This window comes from Melospiza georgiana, chromosome Z (assembly GCF_028018845.1).
Source record: "Melospiza georgiana isolate bMelGeo1 chromosome Z, bMelGeo1.pri, whole genome shotgun sequence".
NCBI classification, from domain to species: Eukaryota; Metazoa; Chordata; class Aves; order Passeriformes; family Passerellidae; genus Melospiza; species Melospiza georgiana.
In genome coordinates this window covers 60290467-60308922 of record NC_080465.1, presented here as the reverse complement: position 1 = coordinate 60308922, position 18456 = coordinate 60290467, and the positions used below count along the sequence as shown (strand labels likewise).

The following is an 18456-nucleotide window of genomic DNA, read 5'->3' as shown; positions in this document are numbered from 1 at the left end:
GTGGCGCCCCCGGAAGTGGCGGGAGGGAGAGGAGGGGGCGGGGCAGCGGCGGTGCCGCCTCCTGGGGGAACTGCGGGGCCGTCGCGGGCAGGTGAGGTGGCTGTTCCCTTCCTTTCCTGCCTTTCCCGCCTTTCCTTTCTCCCCATTCCTGGCCCGACCGGGACGCAGGTAGGCAGCGCGGTGGCTGAGGCGAGCGGGAGTTCCCCTGAGAAGCGGTGTCGCAGTGGGCGGGCAGCGCAGGCGGTGCGGCGGGCAGAGCCCCGCGGGCTCCCCCCCCTCCTCGGACACGCCCAGGGCTCCTGCGGCGGGCACGGCCCGTGTGTGCGGGCAGCGCTTTGTCTCTGGGTCGTTCTGCTCTCCGACGGGGCTTCGCTGAAGCAGCGGCGGTGCCGCACACCGGTCTGTGAGGTTGCAGTGTGCGGTGCTGTCAGTGTCAGGTGTACCAAAAGGTACAGATGAACACGGGGTAAAAGGTGGTGTGTGCCTAAGCGGGAATGGGGAGGGAAGTGAGAGAACACCTCTTGGAGCTGTGCGTTTGGAGCACTTTGTTAACATCCAAAAACTGGTGATAGATTCAGTATAAAATAAGTTGCAGCAAGGGAGATGGCTGTCTGTAATCAGAATGGGGGGGTAGGAGGAAGGACCAGCAGGAGCCCTGAAGGTGAGAATTGATTACCTATCAAGAGCAGAGATGAGAGAGATGTAAAGACTGCATGCCCCGTGTTACATTTATCTTTGTTTTCGTGGTGTTTTCCAGAACGTGGGAACTTTATAGAGTATTGGTAAGCTTTGAAAATGCTGGGGGTTTGGCACTGCGATTGTTTCCCTGTAGTTAGGCACGAACAGTAAGACTGGGGGATATCTATATCATAACCACAAGGAAATACGTAGTTTTCTTTCTCATACAAACTTCTTCTGCTACTGGGGTACCTTTACAGCTGTTTGTTACAGTGTTTTTGGATTGTTGTATTGGTCTTTTTAAGTGCTGTTTCCCTCTGATCTGTTTAGTCTGTATCTTTCCAACTTTTCTGCATCCCTTCTGTATCATCTTTGTACTCAAAGTAGCAAGGCAAGGCTGGTTTTTTTCCTTGGAGTATTAAAATTCTTGTTGAATTCATCTTTGTCTTGGTGAACAAGGTTTGATTCAATCAGTAACAGAACTATTCTTTAAATGAAACACTTTTTTATAGTATATGGTGATCTTTGTTATCTTTCTTAGCCTATTTCTTGTCTGTTGTGGTTCAATATGTGAGAAATTAGAATTTTTATATTTATTGGTATCTTGGTTGTCTTGGTTGTCTTATTCTTTCTATGGAAAAAAGTTTCACCCTTCTGGCAGTTGTGATTAAAACAGATCAAGGCCTCCAGAGGCTGAGGCAAATGAACTTGGGTACAGATTTTTTTTTTTTTGCAAAGCCTGTCATCTCTACAAAGCTGAATTAAAGTTCTTTGTGAGAATCTGGAGAAGCTATTTTGACATCTGTGAGTAGGATTTTAAAAATTTTGGAAGCCAGCCTTCCTGAAATATTCAAACTTGTCTCAAATATAAATGACTTTATGTGATATGTTTGACAGAGTATGATTTAGAAAGGAACTTGGAGGTTAATGAATGTGAAGGTTATCTGTTCTGTGCCTATGCATGAGACACTTAAAACACATGCCAGTTTGTGTGGTTTGCCAGTTTAAAATAACACTGCCTTCCTGTGTGGAATATAAGAGATATTTACTACATGGTTTTTTCTAGACTTCTAAGGCTGTTTTAACACTTGTGTTAAGGGATAGTAATTGTTTATTTTGCAGTTTCAACCAGAGAGTTGAAATATACCTGTGATACTGCAATATGTGAAGATAAAACTCAGTTTTACTTGTGTTGAAAAGTTGCTCTTCTGCTGGTGAACTGCTAGGGAAAAATAAGTTCTGCAAGCAAAGAACTTGGTCAGGAAAAGACCCGTTGAAAAGTTATTTCACTTTAGGTTTGGTAATTCAAAATTACTGAAAATACTTTGCCTAACTTACTATATAATTGCTGGGAGAAAAGGTAGACATGGGGAAATCAGCCAAGTAGTTTGAAAACTGGAACAGTTGTGCTTTAAGATCAGAAATCTTATTTTTGAACAACCTAGAAGGCATGTATCTCCTTGCTGTAAAGCTAGCCTCTCAACAGACTCCTGGCTTACATGGGTCTTCTCAGTTTTCTATTGCTAAGATACTGTAATACAGAGGATCAGACTGAATGTTACTTTTGGTAGAAATCTTTTTTTTGGTACAAATACTCTTGGAAAATAATAACGGTCCCCAGAAAAAGACTTAGGCAACTGAAGTTTATTAGCTAGCCTGTCTATACAGAGTTTTGAGAAATGTTAGGTACTCCTGAGCAGAGTTCCAGTAGGAAATGTCAGTAAGGAGGGTATTTCTAGATTCCTGATGCTTGAGAGTGGGTGCTTGGAAGTGTCTCATTGGTAAGATTTGGGAGTAAAGACCTGTCTTCTGCTTGAAATACTGAATCAGCAATACTGATTCCCTCTCCTGTAAAAAGCAATCCAGAGGCCACCTTAAAAAAAAAAAAAAAGAATAAAGAAAAAAAACAAAACCAATGGCATAACAAATAAATAAAACACAAAAACCCTGTTAGTGGTGAAGAGAGAAAGTGAAAGGATTGTAATAGCCTAGTGGTTAGAACAGTTGATTGAAACAGGACAAATACTATCTCTGTTCTCTCCTGTATCAGAGGTTTCAACTCCCTGTTTTCTGTTAATCAGAAGCGTGTCCTAACCACCAAGCTGAAAAGTGTGTGGGTAAAAACATCTGCATGTATACAGTACTGCTGAAGTTGGAGTATGAATAACAGTGCATAGTTTTTCTTCCCCAGAAAACACATTCATTGGCCACCAGGTGCTTACTAAGCAGAATCATGGAGCAGATCCTCCAGGGCACTTGGAAGAGAAGAAGGTGATGGATGACAGCCAATGTGACTTCACTAAGGCATATTTGACAAATTTAGTGGCCTTCTATGAGCACTTTCCAGTAAGTAAAAGGAGACCGACTACAAGAAAGCTGGAGAGGGAATATTTACAAAGGTCTATAGTGATAGGACCAGGGGAAATTACTTTCAGGATGAGGAATGAGAGATTTAGATAAAATATTTAGAAATTCTTTGCTGAGGAAATGGTGAGGTACTGGCACAGGTTATCCAGAGAAGTGGATGCCCCATCCCTGGATATCTTCAAGGCCAGATTGGATCAAGCTTGGAGCAGTTTGGTCTAGTGGAATGTTCCCTGCCCATGGTAGGGGTTTGGAACCCTTTGAACCAAAACCATTCTCTGATTCTTTAATATACAATGACACATTTTTTACATAAATTTTCTAATATATTAATTTATTCATCCATGAAGAACCACTTGAGCACTTAATATGATCTCCAAAGTAAAAGAGGGTTCCATCCTGGAATAGCATTCCTGTCCATGTGTCTGCTTCATGGGCTATAGCTCCTGCAAGGTGCACAGGCTCTCTGTGGGCTACATCTTCTTTCAGGGTATATCCACAGCCTCCAGTGTGGGGTTCCCTATGGGCTGCAGGTGGATCTCTGCTCCACTGTGAACCTCCGTGGGCCTACAGGGGCACAGCCTGCTTTACAGTGGGCTGTCAGGAAATCTCTAAGTGCCTGGAGCACTTCCTACATGTCCTTTCTGAACGAGTTTGGGGTCTGCAGAGTTGTTTCTCTCAGTTATTGTCACCCCTGTCAGCTGTTGAGCAGTGTTCTTTACCCTTTCCTAAATACCTTGTAGGAGAGGCATCACCAGCATGGCCAAGGGGCTCAGCTTTGGGCAGCAGCAGGTCCATCTTGGAGCTGACTGGAGCTGGCTCTGACATGGGGACAGCTTCTGCTGTCTCTCACGCCTGCAGCCCACTCACCACCAGGACCTTACCAGGGAATCCCAATGCAGGCACTTGCCTGGCAAGGAAGACCCCTTTTCTTCTTGAGAAGGTTTTTTCAGGTTTCAGTATAATGAAACTGGAAGGTGGATAGTCTCTTTTGCAATGGGAACTGCTGTGGTTTTTCTGGTGGAGTAATACATAAAGTGCTATATAGTAATGCTTCTGGAACATTGTAAAAATATCTGCAGTGCTCCCATAGACAGAAAGAATTTAACATGTTTACAGTCATCATTTGCATAGATTTATCTTTTTATCTTGTCATTGCATAGATCTTTTCATGAGGCAGTCTGAGAGCTGTGCTTGGCTTATAGGCAGTATCAGCATCTGGCTAAAAGCAACACATAAAGGCTACTTTTCACCTTTTCTCAAGATTCTTGTCATGATTAGGGAATATGTTAGCATCTTGTGAAATTCAAAGCTCAGTGTTTAATGCAAGATTGGAGCAGGTGACTTAGTTCTTGTAAAGCTGTGTGATGTTGTCTTTATAATACTCTTTTTTCTTTGTTACCTTTTTTTAGCCTGTTTCTTGTCTGTTATTTTGCACATCAATGGAGTTTCTTGCCTAATGTTACTGAGATGCAGAGCTGAAGATGATGATAAACTTTGTAAGGCTATTGAAGTTAGTATTTGCTGAAGGGAGACAGAGGTTTTTCTCAGCTTCATCTACTATACTTGGACCTTATAAATTCCAGTACTTATTTAATACCCTTATATCCCCCTGAATTTCATGATTGATTGATTTGTTTCTTTATGGGTTTTTCTTTGTTGGGGTTTGGTTGGTTGGTTTGTTTAGATTGTTTAGGTTTGGGGTTTTGTTATTGTGTAAAAATTATCAGGCAGTAACTATAACATTCTTTGTGTTTAAGAGATACTGGGATAGAGCTGCTCAATAAGTCTTTTTCAAATTTAGTCCATCTCAGTAATGTGCTGACAACTACTGCTCAGCACCTCACAGGATGCATGTGAGGAACAGAGCAACATCTGTAAATGTAAATGTTAAATTTTAAATTTATTTAAATTTTGTATTTAAATATTTTTATTTAAATTTTGTAAATGTTAAATTTTTTATTATTGATTACATGACACGAGAAATTTTGTGTTTGAATTCTGTCCAGTTTTAAATTGGAGAGAATATGTTTGCTTGCTCTGTAAGGTACAGCAATAAACCAGTCATATATTTACTGGCAGCATCGTCTTCAGCAGCTTCTGTGTTTGACATCCTTTCCCTCTTTTTCTGCTTTTTGACTGTCCTGTCTCTTTTCTCTTCCTGGTTGTTTGTTAGACCTGAAAAAATGGTGGTTTTGAGTATGGGTTCTTGTTAGTAGTTCTAAAGTCTCACATTTAAGCTTGAAGTATTATCGGCTTTTTTTGAATCATCTGTGGAAAGGTGTCACACATGCATGGAAAGCTCTTGGGCTTGCAGTGCTCAGTGCTCTCAGCTGGCAGACTCCACTGGTCATCTTCTTCCTGTCTGTCCTCTGCTTTCACCTTTTTTCCTCCTCATGCTTTCTTTCTTGTGTCACCAGCAACCCAACAAACTGTTTGTCTTTGGTGGTTTCTTGCACCATAAATCATATTGCAGAATTTGAGTTTTGAAACAGGTAAAATGCCTTGGCAGGAGTCAGGCAAGGCATTTTCACTCCTAAATGTACTGTTAATGAAAATACTAGCTATAGTGGTTGTAGCAGGAAGATATTGAAAACCTTTTGTCAACTTGAGACTATCTGAAAAATTGCTGTTAACATTATTTGTGTTTTAATGGTGTATATAAATTGCTGGAAGCTGAAAAAGAATGCAGTTGGAATATTCCTACAGCATAAAAAAAGTGAAACTTATTTAAAAGTGTCCTGGTGTGACTTTATGATGCTTGGATCCCCATTTGTCTGTTTAGCCCAGAAATAATTTTTTGCACCTTTGAGATTGGTTCTGAGGGCGATGGGGGGGAGAGCAGAAGTGTGCAGCTTGTTTTCAGACACTGCACTCACTCCTCCACATTCCTGCTCCTGGACTGTGTTGTCTCTGGACAGACAGACAGCGGGACAAAGCTCTCCTTTGCTTTTTAGTTTTTAGCTAGCTAAAAGAAGCTTAGGGAAGAGTTCCCTGGACTGTGGTTTTTCTTTTCTTGGACCTGTTTAAACCTGCTCTGGACTGAAAACCCAGAAGAGCACCAGGAACCTGTGGCCAGCAGGCTGGGCCTGGGCCGTGACATTTGCAGCACTGGAGGGGCTGATAAGAAACTGAGGGAGCTGAGCTACAGCCCACCAAGGGAACTTTCTGAGTTTGTCATCTCTTCAGAGCGGCGAGAGGTTTTATTGATTAATATTGTTCTCCTTTTTTTGTGCTGATGAATGCTTTGTCTGTTAAATAGTTTTTCTGCTCTTCTCTGAAGAAATCTTTTCCTGAACCAGTATGGCGAAGGGCCACTTGCGTTTGCTTTCTAGTGGAACCACTTTGGAGGTTTTCTCCCAAATTTGCCCCAAACCAGGACAAAAAGGAGCAGTATGGCAGTAGAGGACAGGGCAGTGGTCTGTTTTGTTGCTATTACGAATATATATGTGCAGAGTCATGTAACAGATGAGCACTACTTATGATTCTTTGTTACTTTTTTGTAAATTCCACAATATAAATTGTTTTGATGGCATTTTAAAAAGTTGTCTTCCCAAGTGGTTGGTAATTTAAAGATATTTTGTAACTATTGCATGATGTGTTGTCTTTTTTTCTTGAGATGACGAATAAGGACTTTTACTATAGTACTGTTCAATTAGTGTGAAGTATAGAAAGTGTATGTTTGCTCTTCTGATGGCTGCAGAGACACAGAAGACAATCTGGTGAAATGCTTCTGTTTGTACTGGATTTGTATATGTTCTTATTAGCATTCAAAATGTGAGTGTTAAAACTTTGAGCCCCTTTTTCATGACTGCTCAGACCACTGCTGCTGCGTTGTTGCTGTAAGTTATTGGAATAGTAATATTTATTATGGTCTAAGTAAATATGAGAAACATCAGGGCTGGATTCCTGAGCTCCTGAAACATGTGGAATGGGGTCAGGAAAATTGTGGATATATCTTTTAACACAGTGAGGACTAGGTTTTGGCTTATTCCTTCAGAATATTCTGTGGAATTAGTTCGACAAGAATATTCTTATGGAAATTGAGAGATGTTCCTTTAGAAGAAAAATTTGTAGAGCACCACTGGAGTAAACACAGAACTTGGAATGTAGGGCACATACTATCAAAATCTCTGATTTTCTCTATCTTTGAATTTTATCCCTTTTTGGGATTTTATTTTTTGGGGGTTTTTTTGTGCTTTTGGCCAAGACACATCATGTTGCAGACAGGCCACACATTTGGTTGAAAGTCTTTTTAAGAACACCAGTACATTTTTCCAAAAAAAGAATATTTTTTTAAATTTGTAAGCTGTGAAAGAGAAGCCTTGTGTAACAGATGACGTTTAAACAGAACATAGTGATGTTAACTTTACCTGGAGATGTCATAGCACAGTGGGAGATGTTTGCCTGGATGTTACTGGTACTATCTCTTTGGAAATAGATCAATGTATGTTCCAACACAAAGCTTTGTGTTTTGTCTTGCTTACAGTGCAGTTGTTCATGGCTGAGATAAGTACATAATTGTCTAATATTCACTGTCTAATGAGGCTAATAAAGCAAATCTGCCCCTTGTATTTCTGCTGCTGCTCACTTAATACAGAAAAATGGTGCTGGGAAGACTCTTAGGTGCTCAAGGGGCAGCAAGATGGAATTCTGCGCAGGGCACCATGAACAGTATTTCTGAAGCAGGACGACAGCTCCATCTTCTTGCTTTGCCATTTATTATTTCTTTTGGCATACAGCTAGAGAACCATGTGTTAATTCAAGCGTGATCTTACTGCATTTTTGATGTCACATAACTGTAGATGGTCTTTGGGAGACTTGTGTGAGTTGTTCACTGTAGTTGCAGTCACTTAGTAGTTCTCTTTGCTTGTCCATTTTCTTGATTTATTTTTATTTCAAATACCACAAGAAAGAAGGGGAGATCTCAATTTTTATTGTAGGATATGAGGGGAAAGAATTTTAATTCCCATCTCTGAAAGCATTAATTTTAAAAAATAGATAATTTATTAAATATATCCTGACACAAATTTATGGTAACGACAGTAGCTTACAGTATCTGCTGTCATGGAGCTAAACTGGCAACTCTCAGCAGTCAGAATGGCAGTTTATGGCAGTGCAATTCAGTGAGTTCATGCAATAGCTTATAAGCCTGAAAAATGTCAGTATCCTTTTCTGATCCGTAGCCTTCAGTGTTACTTTTACAAACAGCATGAAAACTCTGGGGCCTAGTGACGTTGCATGGAGTGGCAATCTAGTTATTCATTTGCCTTCAAATGGGCGAACAATGTTAATCTTGGAGAAAGTAATCTGTTAATTCCAGGCGAACTAAGTGGCTGTTCAAAGTTTGTTTTCTGCACATGAAGCTCTACTGCAATGTACTTTCCAGTCAGAAAACCAACAGTCTCCAGATTCTTGAATGAGGAAGGTAGCAGAACAATGAGTTTTCAGATAGGTCTGTTGGGGAACTAAGTGTTCCAGGCGATATCTTTGTAGACAAATATGTTGCTCTTTCCCTTCAGTCTATTTGTGTCAGTTTTACTTGCTTTGAAAAGTAATCCTTTTGGGCTAGAAAGACTTGGTTAGTGTCAGATATTCCTGTGAAATAACTAGTCACTAACTGTATGCAAACTTCATAACTTCTGCTGCTCTCACAAAGTGTACTATAGGAATAGGTAGGGGAAAGAAGGCGTAAAAATCTTAAGACTTTCAACTTACTTGTTTCAAGTCATTGTTCTTTCCCCTTTTTCCTAAGTTTTAGAAAGCTGTTAAGAAACTGGTAACCAGTCTGCAGTTTTGGATAGTAGGATGGAAGGTGATACGAGAGGAACTTTATTTTTTGACTTCATCAGTGGTTTTTTGGTAGCGTCTTTTTTTGGTTTAATACCTGTGACAGTGTTCGCAGGAGTCTGAGGAAGAGGGAAGAGATGAGAATGTTGACTCTGTGTTTCAGAAGGCTTGATTTATTATTTTATGATATATATTATATTAAAACTATACTAAAAGAATAGAAGAAAGGCTAGCTAAGAATAGAAAAAGAAACGGAATGATAACAAAGGCTTGTGTCCCAGACAGAAAGTCCAGCCAGCTGACTGTGATTGGCCATTAATTAGCAACAACCACATGAGACCAATCACAGATCCACCTGTTGCATTCCACAGCCGCAGATAACCATTGTTTATCTTTTGTTCCTGAGGCCTCTCAGCTTCTCAGGAGAAAAAATCCTAAAGAAAGGATTTTTCAGAAAATATGTCTGTGACAAATACCTTTATAAAATTCTGTGTTAGTTGCCAGTACATGTTGGCATTAACCTCTACCTTTCTGAAGCTTGGTAGAATTAGGATTTGGAAATCTCTTTCGTCACCGTGTCATAAACAGGATTAATTTACCTGAACACCCAATTTCTAACTCTTGTGACAGTCAGATGAATTAGAGGTTTGAAATTCTTCTTGTTCTTATTGCTTGAAAGGCAAACAGCTACAGTTCCACATTCTAAGGGAAAGAAATTTTTTGTTGGCAGAATTGATGAATAACAGATACATAGCAAATGCATTTAAGAAATAAATCTTTTTAATCCTCTTCTGTGAGCCCAGGTTTCTTATGCTCAGAACTCAGTTTCAACTTCTGAGTCTGAAGTTTTTGTAACTGTATTGGGGTGATTTTACGATAATACTTTACTCCCTGATCATCTGCTTTATGCCCAGAAATGTCTGCAGTATCTTTAAGATGAGGCGGGGGGCAGGACCAGAGCCTGGAAACGCTGGGCATGGGCTCAGTTCAGTCTCTCTCTCCAGTGTGTTCTGGACAGGGGATGTTGTTTTTCTGATTGTTCTTTTGTTGGATTAGGTTTTTAGGTTTTTTTGCTAACTTGAAGCAAGAAGGGCCTTCCCTTCCTGAACTTCCCGAATTTCTTGAACTTCCCTTCCCAGAACTTCCTGGAACTTCCCTTCCTGGAACTTCCCTTCCGCTCCTGGAACTTCCCTTCCCATAGCCTGGAGGCTGTACCAGGAATCCTCTCAGCGGCTTTTTGGGTTTTTGTTTCCTTGGACCGTTTTTGGCTTATCTTGTTTTTCCTTTTGGCCTGTCTGGGGAGCCAGCAGGACCACCTTGAACCCGAAAGCTCAGGGGAGCTGAACCAAAATGAGAAAGGACATTAAAATCCACCAACTTTGGCTGCTGCAAGGAGGAGGCCCATGCCAGAAATTCAACAGCTTTCCCATCCGCTCTGCTCTGGGCTGCTATGTGATCTCCTCTTCCCTTTCCCAGAGACAAAAGGGACAAACCGCCATTTTACTCCGGGGCATGCCATCAGCCTCTGTATTGTTTTCCCTGGGCATTTTTCTGAGCTTCTTTTGTTAAGCTGTTGGTGGGTGTCTGCGTGTGTGGAGAGTAGGTTTCTGGGAATTCATATCTAGCATTTATTCAATCCTTTTCTATGCCTTAGGGCACCCTAATGCCTTTTTGTTTGTTTGGGTTTTTTTATTTTGGTTTGTTGTTGTTATTAATAAGCAGGTCTTTTGAGGTTTTTTCACTTTCACTTGCTGGTGTCAATTTCTCTCATTGGCAGAAGAAAAAGGAGTTATTGAAGGGCTTTTTCTCTTTAGAGGAAAGGGCCCTCATTCCAGGGCATTTTCTCCTGAAACTTGGGGGTAAACAATGCTGTCTCTCCAAAACAGAGACAGCATTGTTTACCCACACCTAGCCTCTGAATTAGGACAGGTTCTTTCTGGGCAACTTCTGCTTTTCTTGCTATCCCCCTTCATGGTTGACCACTAGTCAATTTACTATTGCTTCACTTAGTTCATAGGACAGCCAAAGTAATTTTCACTGATATTTAAAAACAAATTCAGTTCTGCTGAGGCATCACTGTTGAATGGCACTTGCGTAATGCCGTAAAGTGAACAATCCAAACCGTTGGATCAGATGAGCTTCTAAACTGCTTGTAAAGTAACTGCTTATTAATTTTGTAAGTAGTAGTGATACGTTGTTTATAATCTTATAAAGCCATATACATCTCTCAGCATCAGTGACCTTGTTAAAATAAAAGATGCCTAATCTATGGGTCTGTTTCTATATATAAGTTATTTTGCCAATATTTTATTTTCACATGACAGGTTAAAAGGGTATAATATGTGTTTGCTTCACTGGTACATTAGTGATTAGAAGTCCTTTTGTCAGAAGGCAGTGCTAGTGTCCATCTCTGTAATTTTTAATTTTTCTCAGTGAAAATAAGGCAACACTTTGTTGCGAGCTGCCACATTGTGTTTTCATAAAAAAGATTCACTTGAGTTTTAAGACTAGAGTTTTTTTAATAGTCCTAATGGTGGCTTTATGTTTTTCACTAGCACAGACAGTAGCAAACAGACAGTAGTCTTGTTTGCAATTGTCATTTGATCACAAAATTTCTGTGGAAAAAACAACCAATGCCATGGATAGTGAGTTAAATAATATTTTGAGAATATTTTTGTTGTACATTTTCTGTAAAAATACTCTCCAATTAAGCCTTCTGAAGTTAGGAAAAAATTGCATTTGCATAGCTTTTACTTCTGTGAGTTTTATTTTCTGTTTCTCAAATTTATGCGTGAGTAGTTTGATAGTAATTTTGAAACTGTTTCCCAGGCTCTAAACATACATCTGAAAGTGCAGACTATGTGTGGTGCACCTGTTTTTTTATTTCTGATGCTTTGCTCAGAGGTACATAATTGTCCAAACACATTTTCTAAGTAAAAAGATTTTATTTTAGATCCCTTTATCAAGTGTGTCTTTTTTTCTTTTTTTTTTTTTTTTTTTTTTTTTTTGTAGTACAGTGGGATTCTTGGAGCAGCAACTCTGATCAGTAATAAGCAGATGATAACAAGTTAAACAGTGCCTGGTAAACAACGCAATCACAGTGGCAACAGTACACAAGCAACATCAAAGAGCAGGGGACTTTGGTGTCCCCGTGTCAGTAGCAAACATGCCTAGGATCTCAGCTGCCAGAGTGCCTGCAATTTTTACTTAGATTTCTATAGGTCTTGTAGCCATGTCTGTTAATGCGACAGAGAATGATCCTCCCAGATTCTTTGTGGGTGGAGAAGATGGAGAAGGATTATTGGATTCAGCCAGATCTACAGATTATGAACACTTCTATGACCATGGGGAAGAAGAGGAGGAAGAGTATGACTCTGTAAGTACTGTAAGAGCACTTGTTCACTATTATTTGGTCTCAAGCATTATTTTTGATTTCCAATTTTTTTTTCAAAAATGGTTTATAAAAATATTTTTCAAAATATTTTTCAATATTTAATTATTTTTCAAAAATGGCATTAGCTCGCATAAATCTAGTACTGAAATGGTGTTCTAAATTGAGAAATTGTTCATATTCAGATAATGATATGTCTGTAATTTTTGGAAAAGAATATCAGAAAATTTTGTATACCTTGAACTGTGAAGTAGATGTGCTTAGTTTTAGAGAATTTCGGGGCAACTGAGTTTGATGTGCATCATTTGGAGACTTGATTTGGATTCTGGGAATGAACTTGATGATGGCATAAGCCTCTTTTATTTATTTGGATAGTTGGAAGCAAAAGAATTATTGGGAATTTTTCTTTTGTATGCTGTCATACAAAAGAAAAATTCAGAGTTAAGTTTTGTTTTGGTTTTTTTTTCTCTTTCCTTGTCTTGGTATATTAAAAGTGCATGCTAAGTTCATCTTAATTATGCCTTAGTTTACTATATCTATAAATACAATATCTATATCTATTGTATTTTGAGCACTGTGCTCACCGATTTTTAGCTCGCTTAAGACATACTCTTAATGGTATTATGCATTAGTCATCATGTCATTTTTTTAACTCTGTGTTGTTTGTTCTTTTTGCAACATTGCATTTTATGGAATAGATGACATTTTCACTAATTGTGAATTTGTCTAAAACGTTTAAATGCAAGACAGCGTTGCTAAAGCACTTCCTATGATTAAAAGTAACTTGGAAATGCAGAGTAGCAATGCAAAATTAGCAGCTCAGGTATCTTAATTCAGTGAGCCTATTTTGGCAAGGGAAGGTAGCTGGCTAGGTTTACAAAAAACATGAAGTTGATTTAAAGGATTGCTCTGTGGGTTTTTTTGTTTGTTTCCTTTATGGAGCAGAGTATGTTGGCTGTTGCCTTTAGAAATATCACTGACAGAAAAAAAATACTGAAATTTTAACGTGAAACTAAATATAGAGTATGCAAAAAAAGTGAAACTGTTTACATACTAAATAGTTCACAAATCTAGAAAAGTAGTTTCTTGTTTTCTAATATTCCTTTTCATAATTCACTTGTAATATTAGGTGATGAGAGGCCTTGTGACTATTAATTAGACATTAAAAAATGACATAATTGAAAAATCAATTACTAGTTAATTTCAGAGTAAGCCATAAATACGATATTGTTTAGATCCAACACTCTTGACTTAAGTCTTTGTTCATGTCTGTTTGTTCCTGGTAACAATACTCAAAAAAAGTAATATAGAGCTGTTAAACGGTTTCACTCTTGAGGCATTTTTTTAGGATTTACTGTGATATGCTGTTATGCTGCATTTTGTTATATTGCTGATTAAAAACTAAATTAATGATACCATGTGAATTTTAAGAGAAAATACCTGCTCTAGTATTGTGCTACTAAAACCCTGTTGTGTTTCTGAAATTTAGAACACATAAAAATTACTTTTCCCTTCCCCCCGCTTCCTTTCCAGCCACCAGAAAGACAAATTGCAGTTGGGATTTGTTCAATGGCTAAGAAATCAAAGTCCAAACCAATGAAAGAAATTCTTGAACGCCTCTCCATGTTTAAGTATATAACCGTGGTGATATTTGAAGAGGATGTTATTTTGAACGAGCCAGTAGAAAATTGGCCTTTATGCGACTGTCTCATTTCTTTTCACTCTAAAGGTAAATCTCGTAATAATACCATAAATAATTGTGCCATCTAAATTATTTAAGCTCTTTGAAAGTCCTTTTAGGTTTTTTGTCTTGCAGTTTAATAGGATTTTCCTAGGAAGTGATTCTTTTTTCTTCTTTACTATAATACAACTGACTTCTGAAGTGTGAGTTTATTAAATTATACTGTTTACATTGCTTGAGAAAGTCTTGTCTGACACAATATAAGAATAGCTGTCCCACTGGTAAATAAATTTGAAGCCAGTGGAAACAGTGATATAATGCAAAGGCTCAAATTCTTTACTAGTAAATTAAATTACTGTGCCTTGTAATTTTAATTTGTTTTTCTTAATAAACATTTTAGGGTTTCCACTGGACAAAGCTGTAGCTTATGCAAAACTCAGGAATCCGTTCATAATCAATGACTTGAATATGCAGTATCACATACAAGACAGGTAAATAACACTAATCACCTTTTAAAGCAAGCCATTTTTATCAGAGACTATAAAAATTTGTTATTATTGCATAGCAACAGTTCCAATGTATTGTCCCTGCCCATGGTGGAGGGTTTGGAATCAGATGACTTTTAACATCTCTTCTAATTCAAATCATCCCATGATTCCATGATTGTATAGTAGTTTAAATAAAATGAGAATGTTACACTTTATTAATATATGCATGGTTTCCTGGAGTGTGTCTCCAGGTGTGTTTTTTTTCTTTTGCTGTTTTTGCATTGATGTATCTGAAGATTTACCAAGTTAGAAATTTGCTGGTACAATTTTCTAAAGCTTAGAAAATAAAAAAAAGTTTAAACTCTTAAAGTACATATAGGATAGGTATGTATAGCAGCTGTACAAGCTCAGATAATTGTAGAATTCATGTGATTTACAGTAATTTTTTTCTGTAAAGATGATACTTAACAGAAGTTTTTGGTACTCAAAGGTCCTGTGGTTATTGAAAGCAAATTTTCTTTTGGAGCTAAGGTCATGCATAGCAAACATTAATAAAACAACAGTAAACAAAATACATGAACACTGCATCTGAACAGTGAGCAGACTTGCTATTTCGGATGCCTTCGGTTACTGTTCTGTGTAAAGCTGAACAGTTGAAGATGTCCTTTAACAACACAATTGTTTTGTGCAAATGTCTGTTGCACTGCCAGATAGGAAAGGACTGGCATTGCAAAGTGCATTTTTATTGATGTTGAAGAGATCACTGCAAGGGTACACCTGTGTCAGTGACCTTTAAAGCATTATATTGGTAAATAGAGTATTATATATGTAATCTTACCCTGTGTGATTTGAAAAAAAAAAAAAAGTGGGTTTTTTTCCTCCTCCTTGATTGTAAAATGCAAATATTTGCAGGATTTGGTGGCTCATTTCTTCATGTTCTTTTCTTCTAGAAGAGAGGTCTATGGTATTCTTAAAGCTGAAGGAATTTTACTTCCTCGCTATGCAGTTCTGAACCGTGATCCAAACAATCCCCAAGGTAAAAAGAACAAAGAAAAATTAGCATCTCACTGTTTCCACTGGAGAACAATATGGACATAGTGGAAAGCTAAATTTCACTGCTTAGACAATTCATTTTTGTGGTTTGATTTCCACACCAGCATTTAAAGTGTTGTTGTGGACTGACCTTTACTGGCTGTGGGGTGCAGTATATGAAAGAAAAAAAAAGAGGTTGAGGCTGTGTAAGCACTGTTCAGCATTAACGAAAACATCAAGACTTTTGTCACAAGTTCAAAACATAGCACCATACCAGCTGCTGTCAAGAAAATTAACTCCATCCTAGCCAAAGGCATTGCAAGTATGCAACTGAAAAGTATGATTCTGACACCATACATGTTACAGACATCATGGAATAACTAGAATATAGGGCCTCCTTACTCAAACTGAGCTTCTAATATGCCACTAAACAGAGCAGCATTCAGGATATTATATTAACCACAATTATTAGTAATTTTCCTTTGGAAAGTAATATTGACAGAAACAAGTCAGGCTACTGAATTCTTCCCCTTCTGAGTATAAGCAGCCATATATTTGAAATCTGTTCTAGATATATCTACAGATGCTGTACTATGAATATAAATTGGAATCAATTTTTTGTGTACCTGCAAAAAAACCTGAACATTTTCTACTAAAATAAAAACTTCAAGCAACAGTAAGAGATTGCAATGACAGATCAAGAGAATTTTGCATTAAATCTTTTTTTTTCTGTGTGATCTATGGAAAAAAGGACACATTTATGCTTCAAAAGTGGAATTAAAGCTGCTGCTTGCAGTGAACCAGTATTGAATACTAGATTCCTAATTGCTGATACCAGAGGACCTAATTTTATGTTCAGGGTGCATTTATCACACAGTATGAGACAGTTCTAACTCTATGGAAGATGGCTGTGGCATCTGACACCACGCTGTGTATATAATTCACCTGCCAGCTCCCTGAAATTTCAGAAAAGGGCACTGGAAAAAAGAAGACAAATAGCACTTCCCTCTCTTCAAAACACTTCAAATATACTATCTTATGCACCTTACACACCTGCAGGAGACAGGTTCCTATCTGACACTGAGGAAAAAACAGTAATTCCAGAACATAGTATTTAAATAACCTAATATAGAAACGGTACAGCAAAAATATACTGCATGTGATCGTCAGTCATTGTGCAGTCAGTAAAAATCAGAGAAACAAAGATGTTATAGAATATTATTTTTTCAAACTGCAAATTAATGTAGATCTCTTAATAATTGCATGCCATTAGTATACTATAACAGCTCTTTTCTTTGCGCTGTTCTTCAGAATGCAACTTGATTGAAGGAGAAGATCATGTGGAAGTGAATGGAGAAATTTTCCAGAAGCCGTTTGTAGAAAAGCCAGTTAGTGCTGAGGACCACAATGTTTACATTTATTATCCAACATCTGCTGGGGGTGGAAGCCAGAGGCTTTTTCGAAAGGTGAAGTTATGGTACTAAAGCTATTGAAAAGTTTTAAGTGTCTAACAGGATTGCAGAGTAATTCTGTCATGTCCTACTTGCTTAGGAATAGAGGCAAATCAGAGAAATTTTAGGAGAACATATAGATTGAATGAAGGCCCATGTTTCTTGCAGTAGATGGTTAACTACTGCAGATTCTTAGCACACACCATTAATACTTCTAGAATCTTATAAAAGTCTTTTGGCATTGGTCAAAAGTTTGCTTCATTTGGTGCGTGAAGTGTTTTCTTAGTACAAGTGTGTTATTTTAGGTGGTTTCAAAGTTTCTCGAGCAGTATTCTTTGAGTTTTTTAATGGAAAAATGCACCTTTCAGATTGGCAGCAGAAGCAGTGTTTATTCTCCTGAAAGCAGTGTGAGGAAAACAGGCTCCTATATTTATGAGGAATTCATGCCTACAGATGGAACTGATGTGAAGGTATGACAACTGTGCATTCTTATTTATGTTTAGAACAATCAAGTGCTCAAAGAGCTTGTCAGTTTTAAATCTCGATCAAGGATTAATTTTAATTGAGTTTTACTACAGTTCATAAGTAAAAATGCAATTCTGATTCTAGCTAAACATGGTATTTGTAATGTAGAGTAGCTACAGTTTGCATTGTTAGAATCAAGTGCTGGAGGCTTGCTACCTGACATATTGTCATCTTAAAGCTGGGCAGATCCTTGCTTTGTTTCATCCTATCTAAAATGTAAACATCCTTTTTAAATTAAGATAATAACTTAATCCTGCGGCCAGATTTCTGAAAATAAACTGAAATAATTTTCAAATTAACCTGTTCTCCAGGTTCTGCAGATGTTTTGGAGAAGAAACCATTTGCATCTTTGTACCATCATAACGGAGACATTAATTTTTATTAATTGAGTTTTTATAATTACTCTTTTTCTTGTTTTTTCCCAGGCTGTCAGTAAATGATGTGTGTTCTCTGAAGGCAGAGAATGCCAATGAGGAAGATACTTTAGTGTGACCTTTTCAATGACGGAAGCAGCTAGTATCTTTTGATGTTGTTGTCACATTTGAGTTATATGCATACATTTTGCAAATTTACGCAACATTGTTTAAATACACTGGATCAAGAGCTCCTGTTTTTCAATACAGGTGTACACAGTCGGTCCAGACTATGCTCATGCTGAGGCCCGGAAGTCTCCAGCTCTGGATGGCAAAGTAGAACGAGATAGTGAAGGAAAAGAAGTGAGATACCCAGTCATCCTGAATGCAAGAGAGAAGTTAATTGCTTGGAAAGTATGCCTTGCCTTTAAGGTAAGCTGATTGCTTTCCTATCTGATCAAACATTTAGTGTTAATTAATTGGTTGTTACATGAAACTTCCGTAGGGGTTTAGTGCATGAGCCAGCAGTGGTAATTAGTGCAGAACTCCTAGGAAGGTGGAAAGTTAAACTTCCATATGATATTTTTTTTTAATCAAGAGAGATTTTTCATTTAATGTATTGAAAAGTTCTGGATAAGTTGCTCGTGTTGCATTAGTTCCCTGAATTTGCATGTTGCTATTGTGCTTTGCTAGCCCACAGTGT

The 18456-nt window shown here is 38.1% G+C and overlaps 1 protein-coding gene across 17 annotated transcripts in view; it reads left to right on the top strand.

Annotated features, from left to right (window-relative positions):
* Positions 1-18456, top strand: part of PPIP5K2 (diphosphoinositol pentakisphosphate kinase 2) — a 48831-nt gene that overhangs the window by 101 nt on the left and 30274 nt on the right. For 11 of the 17 annotated variants that reach the window (XM_058044140.1, XM_058044138.1, XM_058044137.1 and 8 more), the window contains exons 1-8: positions 81-168; positions 11845-12208; positions 13757-13952; positions 14305-14395; positions 15343-15428; positions 16736-16890; positions 17244-17345; positions 18024-18185. In XM_058044140.1, coding sequence (XP_057900123.1) covers positions 12065-12208; positions 13757-13952; positions 14305-14395; positions 15343-15428; positions 16736-16890; positions 17244-17345; positions 18024-18185 — 936 coding nt within the window. In that variant the 5' untranslated portion in view covers positions 81-168; positions 11845-12064. Of the gene's footprint in view, positions 1-5; positions 169-342; positions 450-11844; positions 12209-13756; positions 13953-14304; positions 14396-15342; positions 15429-16735; positions 16891-17243; positions 17346-18023; positions 18186-18456 lie in introns of those variants that run through there. The other 6 variants (XM_058044125.1, XM_058044123.1, XM_058044127.1 and 3 more) reach the window with 6 other exon arrangements.